Source organism: Phaethon aethereus (genome assembly GCF_964289735.1).
Source record: "Phaethon aethereus genome assembly, chromosome: 1".
In the NCBI taxonomy this organism is placed as follows: domain Eukaryota; kingdom Metazoa; phylum Chordata; class Aves; order Phaethontiformes; family Phaethontidae; genus Phaethon; species Phaethon aethereus.
Genome location: NC_138575.1, coordinates 71,178,766 through 71,203,254, shown reverse-complemented (window position 1 = coordinate 71,203,254; position 24,489 = coordinate 71,178,766). Strand labels below are relative to the sequence as shown.

The 24,489-nt window shown below is 43.9% G+C and overlaps 1 protein-coding gene across 2 annotated transcripts in view; it reads left to right on the top strand.

Moving 5' to 3' along the window:
- Positions 1-2,179: 2,179 nt before the first annotated feature.
- The window catches only part of RERG (RAS like estrogen regulated growth inhibitor), a gene marked incomplete at its 5' end in the record, with an annotated part of 106,267 nt that continues 83,957 nt past the window's right edge, over positions 2,180-24,489 (top strand). For both annotated transcript variants that reach the window (XM_082014484.1, XM_082014483.1), the window contains one exon: positions 2,180-2,240. In XM_082014484.1, coding sequence (XP_081870610.1) covers positions 2,180-2,240 — 61 coding nt within the window. The remainder of the gene's footprint in view (positions 2,241-24,489) is intronic.

The following is a 24,489-nucleotide window of genomic DNA, read 5'->3' as shown; positions in this document are numbered from 1 at the left end:
GGCACTTCGGCAACTTTTGTGCCCGTGAACAACGGCCGTTGCCCCCGACATCTGCAGGCCGCGCTACCGCCCAACGCGCCGAATTACCTCTCGGAGGCCGCGGCGGGCGCCGGGCGGCGCTTGCAGGCACCTACCGAGAGGGGACGGCGCCGCCGCGCGCAGCGGGCCCGCGCCCGGCACCCTCCGCGCCGCTGCGCCCGGCGGCCCGTAGGGGGCGCCGCGGTGCCGCGCGGCGGCGGGCGCTGCGGGAGCCGCCGCCGCCGCCGGGCAGGCGGGGGGCGGGCGGCCTCCCCGCATTGTGCGGCCGCGCCGCTGCCGCCGGCGGGAGCGCGGGCGCGCCCGGGGCCGGGCCGGGCCGGGCCGCGCCTCCCTCGCTGAGCGCCGCGGCGCAGCCCGGGCACCGCCGAGCGCGGTCCTTCTGCGCTGCTCGCCGAGGTGAGCGCCGGGAGGGCGGCGCGGAGCTGCGCGCGCCCGCGGGGTTTCTCCGCGGGTGCGGGGAGAAGGGAGGAGCGGGGGGGGGGGCGGGGCGAGGAGCGCGAATGGGAAGGTGCGGCGCGGGGGACACGGTGCCCGCTGCGCGCGGGGTCGGGCGTGCCGGGGAGCGGCGGTGCCCGCAGCCGCGGGAGCCGCTCTGCGCCGGGCGGGCGGCACCTGCCAGGACCCGGCCGGGGAGCAGAGCCCACCCGAAGTTACGGGGCAGGCGGTGATGAATCAACGTCTACGTAGAAATGTAAAATACGCCGGCGGGCGGGGGTGCGGAGCGCCGGGCCGCGGGGAGCGATGCCTGCGCGGGCGCGGAGCCCCGCGGCGGCGGGTTCGGTACCTGCAGGCAAGCGGGAGCTTCCACGGGAGGGAGGGAAAGCACGGTGTCCCCCGCCTCCCACCTGCCCACCCCGACAGGGGATGCCGCTCCTGGACCGCTCTGCGCTTCTGACTGTTCCTGCAAAGGGAGCGTGGTCTGATACTTGCTCTTAGGCAAAATTGATCAGAGCGGAAAGACCTCAGAGATGTACAGGGACTCTCCTCTACGTGAGGTGTCTTTACTCTTTCTTTTTACAAACTGTCTTTCACTGGCAAAATCCCCAGGCTTTTGTTTCAAGAAACACGTTTGAAATGCGTTTTGCTGTAGAGCGGGTAGTATTAACATAGAGGTTCCTACGTCACTGTTAGAATTTGTGGCTAAAGTGGATACTTGAACATGATGGCAAACCTTCATAGCAGGTTGCATTCGTAAGTGAAGTTTTAGTCTGCTTTAAAGGAAGACTATATTTTTGAGGTTTTAGTCACGGCTGAAGATCATCATCATCGTCACAGGTAACATTTTTCGCCCAAGATCTTAAAGCATTTTACAATGACAGGTACTGGTATGTTTTTTACTGTGCAGGGTAGAGAAATCTAGGAGATGAAGTGTCAGGTGACTTGCTCAAGGTCATGCAGTAAAGCTGTGAATATAGATAATTCCCATGTGGGCTGTTAAAAGTGTATTGCCAGAAATTCTGGCATCCTTTTTCTAACCCCATGCTTTGCCGAATGTTTATGTATGAGCTAAGGCAGCTTAAACAAGGAGCACTAGAGAACTTCTGGGTGCGGATTAATTCAGCAGAATGGGCAAGGGACAAGTGCTTAGAGGTTTTTAAGCAATTGCAGCTGAATAATTGAAACCTTTCTGGAACTGGGAGGCTTGAGGAAAGATCAGCTATCTGCAGGCACTGTTAGTGAGTGCTAGTGGCTTTTAAATACATTCTACAAAAACTAATTAATTAGAGTTGAGGCTAATACAATAAATATAAGCAATTGCAGCTGAAGGAGAATGAAAGAATAAGGAACCTTGTGAGGCAGGTAGTTGGGGTTGTTCAGTACCTTTTGCAATGTTACAGTGCCCATGTGAAACAAACAGAGAGCTAGAAAGCTGAAGGGAGGTTTTGCATGAACAGTGCTAAATGTGTCAGTGGCGTTACTGCAATGTTTAAAGTGGGAACGTAGCATTAATTATCATGACTATTTAAAAAAAAGGGGGGGGGGAGGTTGAGGGATGCAGCTCCATCCTCGTGGTGTTCTTCCCCAGGCTCTGCATTGACGTCACAATGACACGGTGAAGTCGAAGACAGGAGCTGGGAACGGTTCTTCTGCTTCACTTTTGATAATCGAGTGAATTTGTCGCCACTCCATTCCTTCCAGCATGGCTAAGAGCGCAGAAGTGAAGCTGGCGATCTTTGGTCGAGCTGGCGTGGGCAAGTCAGGTATGTTTGCTGTCTGATTTCTTTCTTCTGCTTGTTATGAGGTAACTTTTTGCTCCCTCTGTACAGACAAACTCTTTGTACAAAAGGCAGCCATGACCTTATTCTTGTCAGAGAGGTCAGGATCAGGCCAGGAGTTCTCTCTTTCTTGCTTTCTGCACTATTTTGTCCAGGCTCTCCAGAACAGAAGTGCTTTTATTGCTTTAAAGAAAACCACCAACACCAAAATAAAACCCCAAAACTTCCCACCCCAACTCAATCCCACTTCTCATGAAGTGAATGGGAAGATTGCTCTTTTCCAGAACAGAACTAGCATTTGATTTGTCTCTTCATAGCTTGTGCTAGATGAAGGTATTTATATTAGGCTCCATATCCCCTAAGATCAGGTCCTCTGTTAAATATTGAATGACTTCTCTAATGGCTGTAATTCTGCTTGATTTCAGTGGGAAATTTTAGACTCAGCAACTCAGAGAATTTTTACTCTGAGTGCTCTCTTGGATTTATATATTTACCAGGAAACCAAGAAAATATGATGTGTAAAGTTTGCATTTGGAGAGATCTTTTGAGAAATAAACATAGGCTGGTGAGTTCGTATCGTAGAAACACAAGGGGGAGGCATAAATGTTAAAAGTCCGTTTCTACAGACAGCCTTTGCTGTGGTGAGACAAGGAGCATAACGCCAGGGTTGCAAACTCTCGGGTAGTTCAGTGGTGTTGCATTAACTTGACAGCTCCAGGACCACTTTAACATGTCCTTGCACCACAGGGATGAGGAGATAAGGAGACTGAGTCTAATCATGCTCCTGTGCCAGTTTGGGAATTGTAAGATACTGTTTATTTTAGAGAAATCTGCACAAGAGAAGCCAGGAGGTAGGATGTACCTGTAAGAGCATTAGGCAAGACTCTCAGCTGCTGTCAACCGGCTCCAGTTCCCCAAAGTAACTTTTGTATTAGAAGTGCCAAGTTTCTGGCCCATAAACTTCTATTATAGTTTTGTTAACTTTGAAATGGGTTGTTTATAAAAGCATGTTTACCTAGAAGGTATTTTACCAGAACACCATCAGTGAATTAGATCTGTCAGCCTTAAGGAAAAAAGACGTTATGTGAGGCAGAGGCTGTTAGAGATTATACTGCTTATACAAAGACAACATAGATTGAATTCTACCTTTTTGAATAAAATACCTGAGGGAATGCTGATAATATACTGGGATAAGTTTAAACTGTTCTTTCTCTCCTGCTGTGCTCACCCTGACTCCTCTTTTGTATTTGTATTTCACTGTCCTCTCCAAGTTTTGTGAGTAACTTCAGTGGTTTTCCTTTTGGTTTGCCTTGCATTCGGTTGAGGGCTTCCGTGGTTGTCCAGTCTTTTGGCTGGATTAAAAATAATGAAAGAGAATGTTGAAAACTCCCCTTGCCCTCATATTCCAAGCCATTTGAGAGCTTACATTTAAAAAACAGAAAAGCTACCAGTTGAGTACTCAATCAAAATGCCTCACCAGCATAGGATCAACAAACGACTTTTTAACCTGTTATATCCTTTTCGTAGACTTCACTATACTAGGATTTTGTGGTAAAATGTTTTCTTGTAGCCCTGGAACTGGGTGGGAAATAATTTTTAATGAAAAGCCAATAAAAACATCCTAACCTTTCAGAGTCGTCCTCCTCTCTCTGTCTTCTTTTTTTCCATTTGAGATGCAAGGAAATATTACATAAAATATGACTAAGGTCCCCTCTTTTTGATTGTGACCACGCATGCGAATCTGTGTGGAAATGAAAGCACAAATAAGTGGGCAGCACAACAAGGTGAATTTAAGTGAGTGGAGAGACTACAGACTGCTGTCAGCCACCTCGATAGAGCAGCGACTGTGCCTCCTAGAATCTCCAGCTTGCTTGTGAAAACCCCTCTTGTATGTTCCCATAAAAGGATCCAGTTTCAACAGCTTGGCCAACTCCAGAGAAATAAATGTGTGTGTGGGGAGGTGTGTGTGTGTCTGAAAATACCTAGTTGCCTGTAGCCAACAGTAGGAGCTGTGGAAGTGCTGTTACACCTTTGCTAAAGGCAGAGCTGGGCACAAAGTAGTCTTCGGATATCTGGGTTTGGTGGATAAGTATCCTGCTAAATTAGTGTTGATAGTGTCTTTTTTTAGTCATGTAATTCCCTACCCCTGTGACCAGCTTGTAATATGTTGTTGAGACAGGATCCTGTGGCCATAGGTTACTAGAGTAGGCTTGGCCAGACAGCTGAAAGATAAGCCAGACTCTAGAAGCAAGAATGCAAGGCAAAACGCTGGAGCATGCTAGATACGCTAGATACGTGTGATGAAAAGGAGACACTGGGTGATAAATAAGGCCACTGTAGCTGCCAGAAAGTCATGCCAAAGTATGGTCACTGGCTTGCCTTCTTGGCTCATCTTCATTTGCTGAGGAAGAGCCAGGCATTAGGTTCTTAATCTGTAAGTGGCTTCACCACCTGACAGCGTCTGTGAAGTTGCAGACACATACTGTAATATCCTGGAGAGGCTCCTCTTCCAGCTCCTGACTGGGGCTTTGGATCAGTGAGTCAAAGCAGCTATGAACAAAGAAGTGTTGTGCTTTGGGACATGTGGAGAATTAAAGCTGTCCCTCATGCACGATGAAAGTCAATAGAATTGTTACCATTACTGAGAGCTGAGGAACATCCTAATCTTGTCGTTAATGCTAGACAGCTGTTTAATGGGGTGCAAGACTCCTTGTTCTACTAAGTAGTCCCTTCCAATTAATCCAATACTCTCCCAAACAAAAGGTGGGAAACCAGAACGCTGTTCACAAGTCAGAATAGTGATAGCATCTCAAAAGAGAGTTAAAAGCCAGGCAAAACAAAACTTTTCTCCACTTTCTTGCTGCTTATCAAGCTTGCATGGTTCAAAGATTTAAAAACCAGACAAGGGAGAATACCAAGTCTGAGTGTCAGCTTTTTACTGTTCTCCTTCCTTGCCTTGTCTCCTCATGCCTACTGGAGAAGGCCAGCAGAGTTGCTAATCAACTCACCTCTCCTGTTTTGTTTTTCACTTAATGTAGACCTAAACCTTTCACATAGAAAAGGAGGAGCAAACCAACTCAGAAAGGGGCACGTAAGAGTGCTGTAGTAAGGCACTTGGTTCAGAATTACACTAAGTAGTAAATCACTGGTCAGCTCACCTGGGCAAGTTACGTGGGCAAGCTCATCAGGTACGAGCATCCCAACCTGCTCTTGTACAGTGAACTAGATGCTCCTCCATTCACACAGTTCTTATTGTATAAAAGTTGCATAAACATTGCTTTAAACTAGCTGAAAAAAAACCAGATGAGGAGCTCTGCCTGAGCCAAGGAGCACTTTGCTGCTGCTTCACTCTGGGAAAAAAGAGGAGATGCTCTGTGGGTGGGAAGGAACATTGCTAAGCCCTGCTATAGATAACAGGGCTGCACCTCCTAATTTGGGCTAGAGTCAAGCAGCACTGAAGAGGAGAGAGCTTTTAAAGTCCTTTTCTTTATGTCCAAGAGGAGCTTGGAGGGAGTGGAGAATTAAAGTTGACGTGAATTACTTAAACATTGCTGTTTAAATTGTTCTTCTGCTGAATCCTACAGCTTCATTCCTATGGTAACACAAGTTAGAATTTCCTAAATAGCTCCTTTTAGAAATACAGTAGTAACAATTAATAAAGACTTAAAGGCCTTGTTCTTCCATGTCATCACAAGGTACAGTACGTGCCCGGAAAGCTAAAGAGGAGTGAAAAATGTATGAACCAGGAGGAGAAAAGAAGGGCATGTACTGTATAGCACTGCATGGCTGATGCTTTTCCAACTCATAATTCAGTCAACTACGAATGCTCAAAATACCTCTGCTTAGGAGCCTTTATATTTTGGCCAAAAAAGAGAGAATGTCCAGCTGTGGCACGCGCTATCCAGCTTGCCTTTTTGCTGTGCGTGTGCCAGGCTGAAAGCTCCAAGTTTCTGTTAGCGTGTATGGTGCGCCCAGCCGTGGGCAGATGCAGTTCTCATGTCCGGATGGACCGTGCAGCTGCGGAAGCGTGTGTGGTTTCTACTGGTGCTTAAGCGACAGAGAAGGTACTAAAGCTCCCACAGGCTCCCTCTCCCCTGTACATACGTGTCTGCTTCTAGGCAGCCATGCAAATCGTTTTCTTATGCAGTCAAGTACATGAGGCATGGGGCTGCTGTCACCTTCTGATCCAGCCATAGCTCAGCTGCTTGTGTTTGGGCAAGAGGGTCATCGGTGAAGTGGCATCAGTAAATACCATCCTGCAAAGAGCCTGTTCTGTCTCAGAAATTAGTATCTCACCAACTTCAGTCATTTTAGTGTCACAGTTGGGAAAGTTCTGAGTAGGTGTAGATTAGTATCAGTTGGCTTACGCTATTTTCCCCATCTAACCTGGGATGGGGGAGCATGCTTGAGAGAAAGAGATCTGGATTTGAAAGTTCCTACAGAACAAATTCAAGCAACAGCCAATCCAGAGAGGCCTACAACAAATCTGTGTTTTGTTTTCATTATTTGGGGATATGTCTGAAATACACTTCCAGGGATCACTTCCCAGTTGCAAGGTCTGGGCATATGGGGAATAGAACTAAAGTCAGTGCTGCTCCTCTCCCGCCCTTTCAAAAAAAAGCACGGGTTACTGGGAAAGAAGCCCATTTCAAAGTGATTTTCTACTTCACAAATCCCTGCTCATATGTTTTCCCCCACTAGTTTCATTTCAGGGACTTTTGGGGAGGAAACATGAGTTATTAAGGAGTGATTAGTCATCAAGCTCATAGCTCTGCTAGTAAGGCAGGGAAAGCTATCACAAAAGCTTCAAAGTCCGTGCTATACCAACTGATGTATCTGGGGAGGATTACTGTACTAAGGTGCCTCTGAAATCCACCACTGTGGGTGGAAGGAGACTCTGTGGATTTTCTGTTGGTTTTTTGGTCTTTTTTTTGTTTCATTTTACACTGGTGGAATAGATCAAGTTGCTTTTTTCCTTTGTTCATAAGAATGGCAATGACAACCAGATGCTTAAGCGATTATTCAGTGATCAAATTTAACACCCACAATATTAATTGTCCTGTAATATTTTGCTGGTAAAGTACTCATTGAACAATCCCACTTTCTGCATCCTCTGTTTTTACACTTTTTAACCAGGTGCAGGTTCACTGAAGGTACCGTGCATGTATGTGCATACATACTAGTAGAAATGTAACTGTAATTAGGTCACTCTAGGTAAGGTTTTTTGTGGTGATTTCTCCCCCAGCAAGCATGCAAATATGTCCTCCTGGAACAGGTAATATTGCAAGCAACCAGCTCCATTAACATGACCTTTCCATACTTCTGTCCAGTGGTTGACACCAATGCTTACACAGAGGGTGAGCCATGGGTTAATGGATCAGTGAAGTAAGTTGCTGACACCCATGAATGTGTGGCCCTGAGAGTCCTTGCCATGCTGACAAGGAGAGGGATTGCTTGTTGTAGTGACCCCAACGCATGTGGGGCCCTACTGGGATCAGCAGTACTTGTGGGCACTCCCAGTGTGCTGCTGGGAAAAGCCCCATAAAACCCCCACAAAGCTTTACCACACAGATACAAGCTTTTAGTCAGCAGCTGCGTGACAACCAGTCTTTCTTGGTCTTTCTCAAAACTGCGTCTGTTGATGCTTGTTATGCTAAAACTGAAGAGAGGGAACACTAAGAACCTGGGCTACACACAGAAGCTTTTGCCCTGAGTGCCAAGATGGTCTGCTTGTATCTGTTACCTCCTCCTTTTCCTCTGCTTACTTGCCTGTCCATGGTTCACTATAGCCTTGCCCTTCATGTAGAAAGCATTCACGCTCTGATCGACATTCGATCTTCCTTCTGGCTAACCGTGAAATAATAAAACGCAGAATTTCTCTAACCAAACGCCAACATTGTTCATTCAAGCGTAGCTGCCTTCCCTGTTCCATCTCATTTAACTACATCTGACATTGGCTCTACCTGCGTCCCCTCTGAGCAGCTGGTGGCAGCTGTTCGAGCTAAGACTAGTCCTGCTGTTCTTTGTTTCTGTTTAGGTTGGGCTAAATATAGCCTGCTGTTTGATTACCAGGGAATGAATTCCAGGATCCAAGATTTATGTGTGCAGCGGAGCTTTTTCTCTAGGCCTGCACTCAGCCACCCCCTGCAGCACTTGCCTCGGTAAGAGAGCATCCTGTCCGCGTCTGTCTCCTGTCGTCATTGCGAAAGACAACTGAAAAACTTCCTGGTGGAGTCCCGGGATCCTTCTTCGGCTGCTTACCATGTGTTGTGGTTTAACATGAAGGCTTGCAGGGTTTTGGTCAGCCTGCGTTTCCCCACAGGGTCACTGAATGCACTGATATCTCCCAGGCTGCTGACCCTAATGGGTCCTTTCAGAAATTATATTTTTTTAAATAATATATTATTATTTATAATAAAATGATAAGATATTATAATTTTATTCTTCCACAAACGTGTTCTTTACCTCCCTGGTATCTGGAGTCCCTGCCTACCCCTTGCCTTGCATATACTTTTTTGGTTCGTTTCTTCTCTTCTCAGCTGTCACTGTTCCCTCTCCCCTTGCCAGTTTAGTAGATATTCCCTAAAGTCTGCATACGGTGGAATTGCTTCTGCTTTGTACTTTACATGAAAACTTTGTATTTACAGTTGTCTTTTCAGCCTCCTCACTTACTGCTTCCTCCCATCTCTGTTTCTCATCTCCAGCTCCTTTGTTACTCTTTGCCCACACTGTCAGTGCATCATTAAAGGCTCAGTGCACGAGATCCAGATGAGCTGACCTGGCAGCAGAGATGTGATGTGGCAAAGAACAGCCACTCTGAAGTGGTTCCTACTGTCCTGGAAAAAATTCCCTGGCTTGGACTTTGAGGATGCCCCAAGCTTTGACTGCTCTAGACAGTCGTTGCGTGAAGCCAGCCTCACGGAGGTTAAAAAGGGAAGCAGTGTATATCTTTACATAGCTAGCCTCGGTCATAGAAGTGGGTAAATTCACCTATTTTGGCTTTGTAGCAGAGCAGGAGAAACAAGTTATGTCCGTACTTCCCAAGCAAACTTTCTTTTTCTGCATTTATCTTTGCATCACCGTTCTGCCTTTTACATTTACGGCAGCCAAAAATAAATATGTAAGCATATGAAAAACTAACACCGCCTTAAAGTAGGAGGATGAACGAAAAGCTTTAGGCTTCAGCTGAGCTGTGGTTACGGGGCTGTCATTAGCAGCCGTTGACTGAAGGTGTTTGTAGCCTCCCACCGCACGCCGGCAGGCACTCCCAACACGGTGGTGAGCGGAAAAATTGCTATAAGATTGCAGCGGGCAAGGAAACGACGGCACTCTCATCCGTTCGCTGCTTTTCTTCCAAGTCCGTGTTTGCTCAGCATTGCTGACAGCCTTTTATCATACCCACTGCTGCAGACGCAGAGTTACGACTTCGGGAGAAGGCAGCCCTTGGCTTTCCTTCCCTTTCCGGGCGCAGTTTGCGGGGCGCTGCCGCGAGTGGTCCCCATTGCCGCTCTGCTGGTTATGGGACTGCCGCCTCACCAGCTCTGAACCCGGTCTGCTGTTTGAACTAGCATTTCTTTCCATTGGCCTCAGATGAAACCAGCTCCCCCAATTTCATTGACTCCTACCTTGTCCCAGAGTCAGAAAAATAACTGAGGAGGGGGGTGCATCTGTTTCTATCGCCTTTTCATAATTCTGAATGGGAAAAGTACTTTTTATGATTGTTTCCCACCAGGTAGAGCATTCACACTGCTGGAGTTAGTCTGCAGCTGTTACAGTTTCTAATAGATTTGCCATGTAGGTGTTGGGAAATGCCATATATTATGGTAGTGACGCTGTAAATTACTCATATTCTATGCATACAGTATGAAAAGATGAATGGCAAGAGAAGCATGAAGCCCTGGGGAAGGAAGTAGTAGATATATTAAACATATGTGCAGCTTTAAAATGCCATAGAAATTGGCTGGAGTCTCCAGCTGCCTTTCCAGAAATGTTAGACAGTAGTCTGCGCACAGGAAAATGAGAGAGTATGTTGAAAACATCAAGCCTGGTATTGAAAGCACATGAAGCTCCTGACGTTCACAGGTTGTTCTGCTGCGGCCGCTCAGGAGTCGGCAGAGAGGAAGCTGCAGACAAGCAAGAGCAGAGGCTTGGGGCAGCGATGCATTACCGTGTGGGAACTGTTTAGATAAGTGGCTTGAAAAGTTTTCAAGCTGGAAGGATGCAACTGGAGAGTGCACAGGATATACTCTCCCAGGGAGGGAATTTCTTTAGCACTTGAACAGCACTCTAGCTTTCCAAAGGGCTGTGGGAACAAGGGCCACCACCATGACCTTCCTTGCAAGGCACGCCACTGTGACTATCCTCAAGTGGCCAATATGGAAACTGAGGCAAAGGAAGGAGGAGCCTGGTAGCCTCAAGTCATCAAGGGAATCGTGACTCAGGCATTGCCAAAGCTTCTTTCCATGATTTCCCTTCTGGGCCAGGGCTGCTGAGACCCAGGCTGTAAATGGCTCCCAGGCAGGCAGTAGTTACCCAGCATCTGAGCCCCAACCTCTACAGCCCCTGCGGGAACCTTATTACCCTTTATGGCTCCTCCACTGCCATTATTTATTGGCAGCAAAATAAAGCATTAAAATAACATTTATTTTCACTAAAAACATATTTGGCAATCCTGTCTTTCGCTACTTACCCAGGGCTTAATTTCACAGGACCACAAGCATAAAAGGAACTTGTCTTTACCTTCTTTCTCCCCTTCATGTGGCTCTATTTGCCATCCAACTCTTGGTATAACTATAATATAATCTATCATAAAGTTGCACAACCCTACTCTAGAGAGCTGCTTTTGTCAGTGGCTTATCTCCGTGCCTGCCATGGGAAAACAAAAATCCCACTCCCCACAACGGCGGAAGTCAGTTATACAAAGCTGTCGACCATGATCTTTTCCTGACCTACCCAGCAATTGACCTGTACCCTTGAGGAGCTTTACAAGTGAGAACTTCAAGTCTGACATTCGGAGCAGGAAAGTGCAAGAAAGAATGTAGGAGCCAAAAAATTGGAGCGGCCTATTTATTTCTTCACTGAAATAGGGCTGCAGAATAAATAGAAATATATTGAAGAGTCACCACAGAAGAATGCCCTATTAGACCCTTGGGAAGTGGAAAAAAAACCACAAACAAAAATACCCCAAAACCCCACACTCTGCAAATCGAGGGGCATGGGAGTATGAGTGCCAAAACAAACACCTTGTGTTAACCAACCTCAGTGGCAGAATCTGTGACGCCAAGCACTACTGCTTAACCCAACTGGATGCTTGTGGTTATATATGCTGGAGCTGGTTCTGCTTTAGGCCGAATTCCAACATGAAATAATTTAATAGTGATCCACAGCAGGAGTTTGTCCCACGAGTCCATGTCTGCTAGATCTATTGCCAGGCAAAGTTTTAGGAAATTTATCTCCAGTTAAGAAAACTTGGCCTTTGTCTACATGGAGCACGGTAGGTCACAGGAGATTTTCAAAGAGGAATAGAGAGGAATATCAGCGTCCTTATTTATGTATTTATTTAGAAAGGCATCCTTCAGTGACGTGTGGTCTTTTACTCATTCTGGCAACGGGCTCTTGCTTACCCCAGCTGAGGATCTGGCCAAACAAGCTTCTTTGTAAAGTCAGTCACCTTTCCCCTTGCTGCAAGAGGGAGCTGAGAGATTTGCCTTGTTTCCTGACCACAGTCAGCAAATTCACTAAAACAGGAGGATCAACAGCTCTTGTAATTCGTATCCGAGCACGTACAACTGCAGGTGTGGTCCTTATATCCACTCCTTCTGTTTATTTATGTTTACTTTGCTGATCACATGACAAGAACAGGGAGCACAGCAATGTTCCCAAAGGATGCCCAATCCTGAAAGAACCAGATCTGCCTCTGAAGAGCTGTGGGCAGAAAGGCTGAAGGCAACAAGAGACAACTTTATCCAGGACACAGCTTAGTGTATTTTAATTATCAAATAATCATATACTGTGTCTTGTTGATGACTTTGTGATTAAAGAAACATGCTTGGTCATAGAGCTGGGAATAATCCAGCTAGAGGCTAGTGAACATAGGTTGGAAAACAATTTAAACTGAGCAGAAAGAAACCCCCGCTTTTGAGATTTGATAAGTGAAAAACTTAAAACAAAATTCTCCCTGTTAAGTGTCAATGGATGAAGGATTCATTAATGAGCTGTACTGGTAAGATATGAAAAATGAATGATGCAAAAAGCAATCCAAACTAATTTTTTTTCTTGAAAGGAAGTGACTAACCCATCTGGATGGTTCAGACCCGTTCAGATGGAGAGGCAGATCTGTCCTGGAAACACCAGCTTACCACCCTTCTCCTCACATAACTGATACTGTCTCACTGAAACAAAAGCAAGCCCTAGCCGAGACAAGAAATTAAGATCTTGCCTTTAATTAACCTTCAGTGCCCCATGGTAATCTCAAATAAGTACATCTCGTGCAAGAATACTCTTCCATTAGTTCAGTGTAATTAAATCAGTCTATTTCTCACCACCCCCCACTATGCATCCTCAATATCCTTTGGTAATTTCTTGGAATTTTTGTTTGCAGTTTCTGACCTGGTATGTGAAACAACCAAGACCCTCTCATGAAAACAAACTACCCTTATTTTAAACATACCCAATATGACTGTTTTCTTCATTAATTTTCTATTTAGGATCTGGCATGAAAGAGGCACCTGAGCTTTGACTCAGCACCACTATGGTGGAAACCAGTAGAAATTCACATAGTGTTCAATGTATGTTGGGAGGAGTTTGGGAGCCTGTACTATAAGAACTACTTGTATAGGTTGGACAGGTCTTACGTATAGCTTTGCAGCCTTCTAGGGCTCCAAAGAAAAGATCATGCACTATTTCCGTTCTTTCCTGCTTGAAAAGGCAGACACATTGGATTCCGAGCTAAGAAAGGAGCTTTGTCTATTCTGTTTTCCTAGTCCCCCCTCTACAGAATAAGCTACCAAATTGTATAGGAATTTCATTCTCCTATTTTATTTTCATGCTGAAACTTCAGTAAAGTTGCCTATTTCCTAAGCAGTTATAGCACCTGTGATGTATATTGATCTGTAAAATCATGGGCAGTTACTGATCTGCATGGTACAACAAACGTCAGCTCTGGAGCAGTCTAGCTTGGTATCCCTTTGAAGATGAGGCAAGAGACAGAGCATGGAAAATGCAGAATGACTCTAGAACAATTTCTTAAGTTTTTGCAACTTACAGGTATGTAAAGTATCATACTTTGCCTGCAGGAGGTCTCTAGACCCAGATGAACCAAAGCTTCAGTGTTGTTAGGTCTAATTTCATGCTCAGTATCATACATCTCACTGCACATTAGTTCTGTATCTAAATGACTTTTTAATCACCTAAAATAATTTTTCCTGACTCATTTTATAGCATTTCTTCAATTGCCAAACATTTACTGAATGATACTTTCTAGTAAGCTGTGAAAATTTTAATACCGTCAAGTTTGAAGAACTTTGTTGCACATCAGAGTGGTGCAAGTATTACTTTTTGTTCCCGGTGCTGCAGCATGGACAGGGACTGGCTGCAGGTAGAAGCAGGGGACTCAACAGAAAAGAATGACCTTCACAGACAAGTTAAAACAGTACGTTGCCACATGAGATCCTACCACTAGTTTCTGCACAGGAGGTAGCTGACATTCATGTTGTTCAAAAAGGCATGGAAAATACAATGACCAACAGCAGGAGTTGGAACAGGGCTTAGGGAAACATGTTCACGATTAAAACACCTTGAGGCTTGATTGGGCACTGTCATTTTCTGTTCATTCCCATTAATACTGTTGCTCTTGGTGAAGGTTAAAATGCTTTTGTGTTTTGTGGATAGCAAGACATAGTGGATGGAAAAAATTCTTTAGTTCAGGCGTGGGCAGACTGACATAATTTTTTGTTAAAAGTACTAAATCATTGTGCAATTCCAGGACTTCTCTGTTCACTTTAATGGTGACTCTTAAGTAGTCAGAGCTCTACACTCCTGTGACATTCTAAAGGCGTATTTCATATGACATTTCAGAACACTTTGAACCTGCTGATTGCAAAAGTGCTCTCAGATCCCAAACTGTTCTGCTCAAAAAAAGAAGTTTCCAGGGCACTCACAGACATGGGATGCTCGTTGTGCCTACCAGAGTACTAACTCGGTGATAGTAGTTTTGCACGTGGGTTTCCCCTGTAAGGCATAATCCAGTTGCACCTCTACAGTTTCTGAAGAGTCTTAGGAATGATCTTAAAGATGTCTCTCCTGTGTTTGGAGAACAAAACAAAATTAGCATGTTTTGGGTTTTTTTTAGGCTGAAAAACTTATCTACCTGAAGCTTAGAGCACAGGGCAACATTCTGTAGTTCCCGGTTGGATTGCAGGCTCTCTGAGGAACAAGGCCAGTGTCCCAGTAAAAGTGGTGGTACATGACCCAGGAGATCCAAGTTTCCTTCATGTAAGCAAAGTGCCTGGGCTGCTGGCTTTCAGCTATTCTAAAAAAACCAAAACAAAACGAACACCCCACCCCGCCAAACTCCACACTCAAAAAACTCCTCAAACAGGCTGGGAGAGGTTCATGGATGCATGGAGCTGCTAGATCACTATGGGAGTGAGGACTGTCTCTTGTATAATGCCTAATGACTGTTCTGCCTTCAGTTTATCCCCGTACCTCTCACATAGGGATAACCAGCACTGAAAAAGCCTTATGGGTTGGGACTCTTTTAGCACAGGACAGCATGTGGAGTGAAGACGATGATACTGGTGTGTTAACGCCTCGTATCACTCAAGGACTCTGGTGAAGTACTGGGACATGAGCAAGGAATTTTGTTACCTCATCACAACGTCATAGCCACTACTTCTAGAAAAAGCATATCATCCTGAAGCTTTCTGGTGGACAGCTGAAGAAAGACGAGTGTTATTTACTGCCTTACTGTAGGAGGACTTAAACCACCCGTATTTCCAGAAGCCAAGTCACAGCAGCTCCCTCAACTCGTGCATTTGAAAGTGAACACTGTTGCCTAAGTATCCTCACACAGGTAGTGCACTTGATATTGTACTTCGATATTAAATGATCCTGGAGAAGCTTTGAATTGCAGTAATATGAGATACATGTATGGACTATCTCTAGTCTTCAGGACTCAGTGCAGGGTTTTCTAGCAGTAGTCTCGGCAGTGCAGAGCTTGTCCAGTTGTAGGTTACTCATGAACCCCTTAGGATTTTATTCCCCAATAATTTCCCCAGTGACAAGCATTTTATGTCCTTCATTGCAAGGGGGTCAGAGTAGATGACTGCAGTGACCCTTCCCAACTTGAAAAATATGACCTTGTTGACCATGAGTATATTAAATTAAGAATTTTTCCTTGGTGCTTAGTTGCCTCCCCCCCCCAGCAAAATCACTTCTATAGTCATGATCCTCTCCTCTGGGCCACTTGAACTTTCCTGCTTCTCAGTAGAGTTTGCATTCTATATATCTGATTATTCCTACAAGCTATCTAACCCCATGGAGCCCCATCTTCATTTTAAGACAAATGATTTTCATAATAGAGTTATGAAATCTCTATTGTATTTAAGAAAAAATTATGTAACTTCCTGTTAAATAAAACAAGTGCATGTAAGTTCATGGCACGAAGTTGAAAGCATTAGCTGAGTCAATGTTTGGACTGTGCTACAGGGGTGTTAATGAGAACTTACTTGCAAATTTTATGCATTTGAACTCATTAAAATGAACAGCACAATTTGTGCAGCAGTGGCTTGTTTGCAAGCATAGGTATTAACAGGAGCATGTGGAATAGCAGAATACAGATCCAATTTCTTCTGTAAATGCACATTAAGATCAGTACAAGGATGCAGATCTTTCTACTGACTTGCTAACATGAATATTGTTGCCTCTGACCAGAATACAAGATTTGAAAACATACTGGCAAAGAACTAAGAGCTTGCAGAGAGGGGATCCTGCACATATTGGGAGGGGGGGTGTGAGGGGTAGATGCGCAAAATCTAGAAGCAGACAGGTTTAGAAGGAAAATCGAAGTTAACACTCTTGCAAGATGAAAAAGCAAAGTCATGGAAAGGTGAGTTTTAGTTACAACTCTTCAAAGCTAGATGGAAATATCACTGGATTATTTGCAAAGCTGAAGAACATTAGTTAGGGGAAATTAAAGATTATTAGTTAAATTAATTCAAGATTCTACAAAATGCTAGACTAAATAACCTTGTACAGTGCCCTGAACAAATGCTGTGTCCTTCACAGACAGAAGGAGGTTGATAGAAAGGTCATATCTGATTTAAAGCAATCTGAATCACTGCTTGTTGGTGCCACTACTTCCGTTCTTTTTTCTTGTACTTAGAGGTGATAATCTGCTAGGGAGATCCCAGTTTAAAGGAGACTCTCCTGATTCAGAGACAGCTCTGGGAGATTTGAAAAGCAGAACTTTCAAAATGCTCACTGAGGGAAGGGTGAGAAGGTAGATGTTTTGAGTTTGTTTGTTGTTTTTTTTTAATCTCTTGATTGAGAGCAGGTTTCCTCAGCCTTAGCCACTGCAGGAGCTTGAACAAAACTTATCCAGGAGAATCTGCAGTGATTTACAGTGACTCTTTTCTTTCTCCCCCTCCAGAAAAATACCGTTCTGGGTCTCCTGTGAATTGCCATCATTACTTCATTTCCACAGCAATATTTCCACAATTAAGAAGTATTGACAGACATCTGGAGATCAATCCAAAGTCTGGGGAAATCAATGGGAAATTTTGTGTTTATTTCTGTGAGCTCTGGAGCAGGGTCAGTTGTTCCATGAACCATATCCCCCTGTCCCTCGGTGGCACTTCCGAGGGAAGAAAGCAGGAGTCGGGGGCATCCCTACATTCAGTGCTAGCAGACTCTCTCAGGAAGTAGTATAATGCATTGAAAGGCAAAATACCATTTAAAAGCACTCATCGTAAAGGCAAAACCGTAGACCCCAGGAGAAGTGTGGCACGCTGTTTCCTCAATCACAGGTGCTGTATAGTTTTGCATTCAGAATTTGGAGCGCTTCCTACAAATTCTCTAAAAGCTCATCATCTGAAAAAGTTACAGTTCCGACTTCTTTTCCACCCCTGCCTTGTAACAGACTGCAAATAGCGCAGCACTGGCAGAAGCTTGCAGTAGCACATGTCACGTACTGGGGACGGGCACTGGGTGAAGACGTGAAGTAACTGACACCAAGCTGGTAGCCATGCCAGGAGTCCAACCCAGACCTCTCCAGTTCAATCTAGACCCTGACTCCTTGGACCAAGGACTCTCTTCCTGCTGTTTGCGTGGGTTAAACTGCCACTATCAGCGTGTTAGATATTTTATTTTTTTTTAGTCACACAAACACAGACTTACTGCAACCTACTGGCTTCATCTCCTAGATAAGACGTACTCCACTAGATGCTTGTTATCATGGGACAGCAAGGACATGCCCAGTTACAGTGTTTTTCTGTTCGACAGCAACGTGGTATTTCTAGATGAGCGTGGGTCAGACAGCTCAGAGAGCAAAGAAAAAAGAGGTGGCTTGAGAGCTTTCGCAATTAAAATAATGAGGAGGCAACGCAAGTTATTAGCATACAAAGCATCAGGGTCACAGTTTCCGTATGAGGAACTGTTTAGCTGTGCTGCCTCGAAATGCCAAGTTGTGTCACTGAAGTCAGAGCAGCTCCTGCATTTCTTTCTCTGACAAGGATGAGACTCATCAGTTTTCAGACTGACAGATGGAGCTGGATGCAATACTATTTAGGGTAGCCTTAATAGTAGTAGAGTAGTACCAGATCCTGTCTAAGTTTCTCAGGACATTGCTTAGATCTAGCTATTCAGGCTGAATATTTCCATGCTGGGTGTCTGCTTCAGGCTTTTTTTTTTCTTTCCCCTCCTCCAAATATGTCTACAGAACTAATACAGCCATGTCTAAGAACAAGGTTAGGAAAAAAAGGGGTGGTGTGTGTGCTAGAAAATATTCTTGCAGCCACTTTACTAGTATCATCATTCCCCAGAGAAGGAACTCTAAATATGACAGAGGGGGTTAATGTATCAACAAAGGCACGTTTTTGCTATGCTTGTGAAAGTATACGTATGTTTGGTAGCGAGCCAGTGCCTCTGGAAATCCTGGGTTGTGTTTCACGTGTTGAAGCTGATTTTTTTTCTTTTTTGAAAGAGTTTTTTTTTTAGTGCAGGGCTGAATGCAATGTTCAGGTGAGGCCAGTGAGCAGCTTAGGAGGCTATTTTAATACTCTGAGTACGTATCATGCTGCAGCAGCAGGCCCAGACACCGTTGTCGGTGCGTTAAATTAATTCTAGGTGTTCATCTTAATTCTAGGTCTTCATCTTAGCTAGATGCCCATAATACTCTAAAAAGCGACGGATAATCCAAATGCTTTCCCCAAGATTTAGCACTCGCACAGCAGCAAGGAAGCTTTTGTTTAGCCTGAGGTTTAGGCTGCCTCAAGCGATGAGTGCAGGGCACTTCGTGCATTGGCACTTGCCTCAGCCCAGCAGCACACTGTTATTTAGCTTTGGTGGAATTTTATAGCCTGCTTTACTGCAGTAAGAGCAACAGTGTGATGAATCTTTTAAATAAATCTCATGTGATGGATTTGCTGGCGCCTTGTTTAGACTAGAGGTGAAAAGTATCCCACCCTCAAGGCTCAACACATTTACCTCCAACATAGGCACCATTTAACACCATTAGCACAGTTTTGACTAGGAAACTTATATAAAAGAATACCCGTACTGTGTGGGGACACATCACAGATGAGCGTTAAATACATGCAGTGAACAATTTAATATTGAAACAAACTTACATTCAATATTAACTAGCTTGAGTCAAAGCCCTACTACACAACAACTAAATAGAGTGTCTCTTCTGCTGTGTGTGGTTTCACCCAAATGCAACAAGCAAATAAAACGAGTGTTCTGGGGTGCATCTGCTGCTTAAACTTAAGTTTTGGGGAAAATAATTCACTTAAAGGTATCTTCAATTTCATGTTCACTCAGATAGGGAGTTTAATCCAAGTTCTTTTTAAAGCAAATTTCTTCCCCTTCCCCCAGTTCCCTCACTCTACTTTCTGCTTCAGTGCTGCAATACCAAAGGAAGCTGTTTGAATGGTATTTTTCATCTTGTCTGAAATTGCCAAGAGGAAAATCTGTTGTCTCAGTGAGAATAACGCCAATTTGCAGGCTCTTGAAAAATCAAATAATTTTGCACAAAACCCTAAACTTCTGTGAGTTTATCCAGATTTGGACTTTTGTTTGTGCATTACTCGGGGAAAACCAGAAAAAAGGCATGGGTTGGTATGTAGTTCTTGATCCCATATGCCGTGATATCTTAATTAAACTGTACCTTTGTTTGCTTAAGCCCTTAAGTATGTGGAACTGAAAACTTAGCTAGGACCTATTTATAGGGTAGCGTCACTGGTCTATGCAAGTGTTAAGTTAATCATTCTGACTGTTGCCTAGTGTATCTGCTATGTGAAACAAAACTCCCCTCCAGCATTTGTCCCTGTACGTAGGAATTTAAGGGTCTGAAATGCCCCATCTCTTGCCTAGGCTTTCTACACATTGCTATAAAGGAAGTTTTTGCTGTATTTCCACTGCCTCCCCCTTACCACCTTTTCTTTCTGTTCTTTCCAAAATGTCCCTTGCTGAAGGACAGTGGAAAGGGGGTCTTACAGCTCTGCTGCCTTTCTCGGGGGACATGTCCTTCTGCGCTGGACACCGTTGCATCAGCCTTTCCCTGCTCAAAGTTTTGCTTTGCCCAAAGCTTTCTGAAAGCTGTTTTGATTTCAGTGTTTCCACCATGGCTTGCAGGGGCATGAAACCAGTATTTATATTAACCTGAGGCATATTAATTTTTGCATCTGTAATGAGCAATGAAAGTCTGATCTTCAGCAAAGATACAGGAGCTGTCTTGCAAATCCAGAATGTCGCATTATTTCATGACATTTGGACAATCAGTTTCGCAGGCCCAGGAACTAAATACATGAAAGCTTGAATCCTGAATTTTCAGTATTATGTCCTTCACAGATCATCAGGATGCCTTCATATCCAGGTGAGAATTTCCAAATCCTAGGCTTCTTAAACATTTTATAATATGCTTCTTAAACATTACCAAGAGTTACAAAAATACCTTGCAAAAAAACCATTTCTTTATGGACGTTTTCCCTCAACATATTTCTGTGTTTTCATATAAGAAAAGATACAGGTGATTGAGAAGAGCTTGAACCTTTGAGCAGTGGGCTGTATTTAGAAAGGAAAACAAGCAATTGCTTTACTAGTTCAATAGAGAGTATTTAGTAATTTTCTTCCTATGATACGGGAAGAGAGCATCTCCTCGCCCTGTTCATCTCCCAGAGAATCATAATCTGACTTGCAGTGTCTTTCATACAGGTTCACATGAGTGTGGATTTTAACTGCTGAAGAGAACAGTTTTTAGATGAATACTGAATTAATATGAATAAGGATAGTGTTTACGTGCACATAGCAAATGAATGACAGTTCTAAAGTCCAAGTGTGTCTACACCAATAGTTAATTAGCAGCCAGAAAAATACATACATTTGAATATTTAACCTTGAAGTCAGGTTGCTGTAAAGCTCTGAAGTAATGTCATGTTAAAATGTTATCCAGAAATTCCATCTTGAAATGAACCACAGTGAGCTGTGGTTGACAGCAGGAGACTTTGGTCCTAGTTTTCTAGCGTCTGTTCTTAATTCTGTGGCTATTACATAAACTTGAGAAAACTTCTGTCATTCAGGGGTTCCTTACTCACCATCCTATGCTGAGATACAAGCGAAATGCTTTATTAATCGCAGATAATTGCTTAATGTCCTTGAACAGAAGCAGCTATACAAGTGCAAAGTGTGGATGATAAAGAAAAAAATTCCCTGGGGAGAGAGTAAGAGAAAGGCAGCGTGGAGGGGAGTTCCTGCACTCCTGTGATGCATAGTTGCTCTCAGAAGACTGGCTAGAGTCAGAGATGCTCATTTGTGACTGAGTTAAGCTTTGCAGGCAAGGTGGATTAGGAGAGGATGAGAAATTAAGGGGATAGAACAGCAACTTTACAATGAGACGCTGGAAAAAATGGGACTCCCCAATTAGGAAGCAAAAGGTAGAGGGAAGATATGATCAAGATTTACAACATCATTAAAATGGTACGTAAAATGAACACAGAATTCATTGAATGCTACAATATGAGGCCACTTGATGAAACTAGTATAAGACTGGCTTAAAACAGATACAAGCAAGTATTTCTTTACAGAATGGGCAGTGAAATCCTGAAACTAGCTGCTAGAGTTTTAAGACATAGGCAGCATCAGCAAGTTCAAAAAGGATTTACAGAAGTTCAGGGACAACAGATCTACAAATGGATTTGAAAGCAGAAGGCAGGTATGTGCCCTGTAACATCTTTAATACAACAATTCTCAAGGAGGGGAGCGGACCACAGAAAGCAGCCAGGCTTGCATGCTCTTATAAAACAGGATCTCCTGTTGCCACTGTCAGGGACTACGCACTTGACTAAGATGGACTGCTGGTGTGACCCAGGAGGGCATTTCGTATGCTCCTGTGCTACGGGGAGCAAATCATACAGACAGTGCAGTAACGTTACGTGCTGATGGTTTTCCTATAAGACACCCTTTCCTTATTAGCTCCAGACATCCAAATACCATCAGATCAGGACTAACCACTTTGCTGAACACATGCTACTACTGCTCCCCCAAGAAAGGAAGTTTCATTTTTTTAAATTCGCATTTTCAATTAACTGCTATTGAGATTCTTTTTACTTGCTTTCTTGTATGAGGTTTCAGAACACACCTGCTTATCATTTTCAAACTTTTCTGCATAATCAGGGTGGCTGAACACACATCTCCATGAGCTTTCAAACAAAGCTGGGATTCTCAGAGTCTGCTGCCATCAGTCAGGATTACAGTAAAAGTAGCAAGTGTCAACAAAATTGCAGTAACGTCATGCGAGATGGCAATACTTTTGTGACTAAACAAGGCTGCAGCTGGCTGTTAGCCATCTAGATGATTGTATATGCATTCAGCTTCCACAAATCAAAAAGACTTCTGGAATTAATCTATTTCAAAGGTCTGCATCAAAGAAAAACAACCCTTACAAGTGGCACTTGAAGTCCCAGCACAGGTATTAAAAAAATTAACAATGGCACTAAAAGTCTGTCTTCCTGGCAGTGGACCCCTTCCACCACAGTCACAGCAGTATAGGGTGTTTTTTATCGAGGCTGAACAGATGAATCGTGTCTTAAAGTTTATCATCTAGAAACTTCTGCAGCAGGGGTCGACCACACAAACTGATGTTCCGTGAAAGAGCAAACTTTGACCAGTTGCCTTTCAGTTCAATGTGCGTCTTAAGTTGTTGGCTTATGTTGTATTCTGCTTCTGTCCTGACTCCTTTCTTTTGCAAGAGCGCTTTATCTGGAAGGCACAGTTCTGTGCTTGCTGGGCCCTAACGTAGCTAGCTGTCCATAGGGCGTTCTTTTCACCTGGCAACCTTGGAAGCAGGGAGAGACAGCCATTGTAGGAGAGATGATAACAAACACACATGCATATTCAGAAATCTAAGAAGATTTAGAGCTAGAGCTATTCAAAGTGTTGGAAGTTTTTTTTGTTCATTGGGTCTTTTTTGTGTTGGTTTTGTGTGTTTTTTGCTTGTTTTTTTAAACAGTCACCCAGATTCCTAGGAGTAATTTCTAAAGCACAGGAAACCTAACTTGACTGTAGCCAAGCAGAGGAAGTTAGACCTGTCTCACTGTAAACAAATACTTTAGCTATACTACTGCACTTTAAAATATCCTTATCAAAACGCCTGTGGGACCAGAGTGTTCTTCAGAAGAGTTCCACCAACCTGAACACGCAGCCTTGATGTCATAAGTCCCTCTGTTAAGAGGGCTACGCATTAAGTCACTAAAGCAAGAAGGTGTGCAGCCTACTTGTGCCCAAGCACAGGGTAGCTTATTTTGAGGGGCTGAGCTGTAAGATAGGTCCTTTTTTTCCTATGTCCTAGGCTATCTGGACATCCAGTGGGTACACTGATGCAGTTTCCAAGTTCTGTGATGCTTTATGTAGAACAATCCTAGTTCTAGTGTGAGAAGTCCCATATCTGCTAATAAGAGCTGACTAGGAAGTAGGAGCCTGAGGGCTATCGATAATAGTTCACTCCTCATGTGGTCTTGGCAAGTCACTTAGTCATTTGCTACCTCAACTTCTCCCAGCCCCTGAAGAATATAGTAACTTTTTACTTCATACTTCCTCTTTCGTTATGGTAAGAACCAGCAAGCCTTAGCAGCAATTAGAGGACTTTCTCTACTGTTTACTATACGGCAAACAAAAAAAGATGTGCAAAAATCAGCTGATGTTTGTATACCGATGAGAGCCTTGTTTGCAGTACACCATATGGATGCAAAGTTTTCGTCTGGCATATTCCTACAAGCAGATGCCTCAAGGAGCAACTGCTCATCTGAAGTTTTTACTAGAGGAACTTCCCATTTAGTTTACGCCACAACCTCCTCCTTCTCTAACATATGGAAATTAAATGTAGTTATGACTCAGGGGAATGTGCATCCTTAAAATTAAAGAACTTTCCCTGAATACACTTTCCATGAGAAGTTTTCTTTGTTGCCTTTCTTACAAACCATTTGTATAGCCTGTGTGCTTCTATAGATTATATTTTGTATGTCAGCAGAAAGCCATTTGCTTGTACCAATGTTATGGACCACTGATTTTGGAGACAAGTTTGCCACCTCAGTAGGCTTCAGGACCGAATGAAGGCTTAGATATTAGCTCAACTGAATGGTTTGGATCTCACACTTTGCAAATCAAAGTTCCTTGCAGATACAAGTGCAACACAACACTCAGTGAGGGTTACACAAGTAACTATTGTCATGAAGACATAAACTATGGTGTGAAATTAATTACCTCTGTGGCAACAGCCATATGTTTGCATGTGCAAGGTAGCTAGCCTTCATGGTTGGTGAACTTTCTTCTTTATTTGGGAAAGACTATGCAAACAGCAGCTAGTGCAAGGAAAAGGGCATGATATAATGCCTATTTGAATTTGCCTGGACCTAATTTGTTTGCGTTCCCCGTGTCTTATGATGTAGTTGTCACTCAGGAATAGATGTCTTACTCTGAAAGCTAGTGACTCGAATTCAAGTTTCCCATCTATCACAGATAT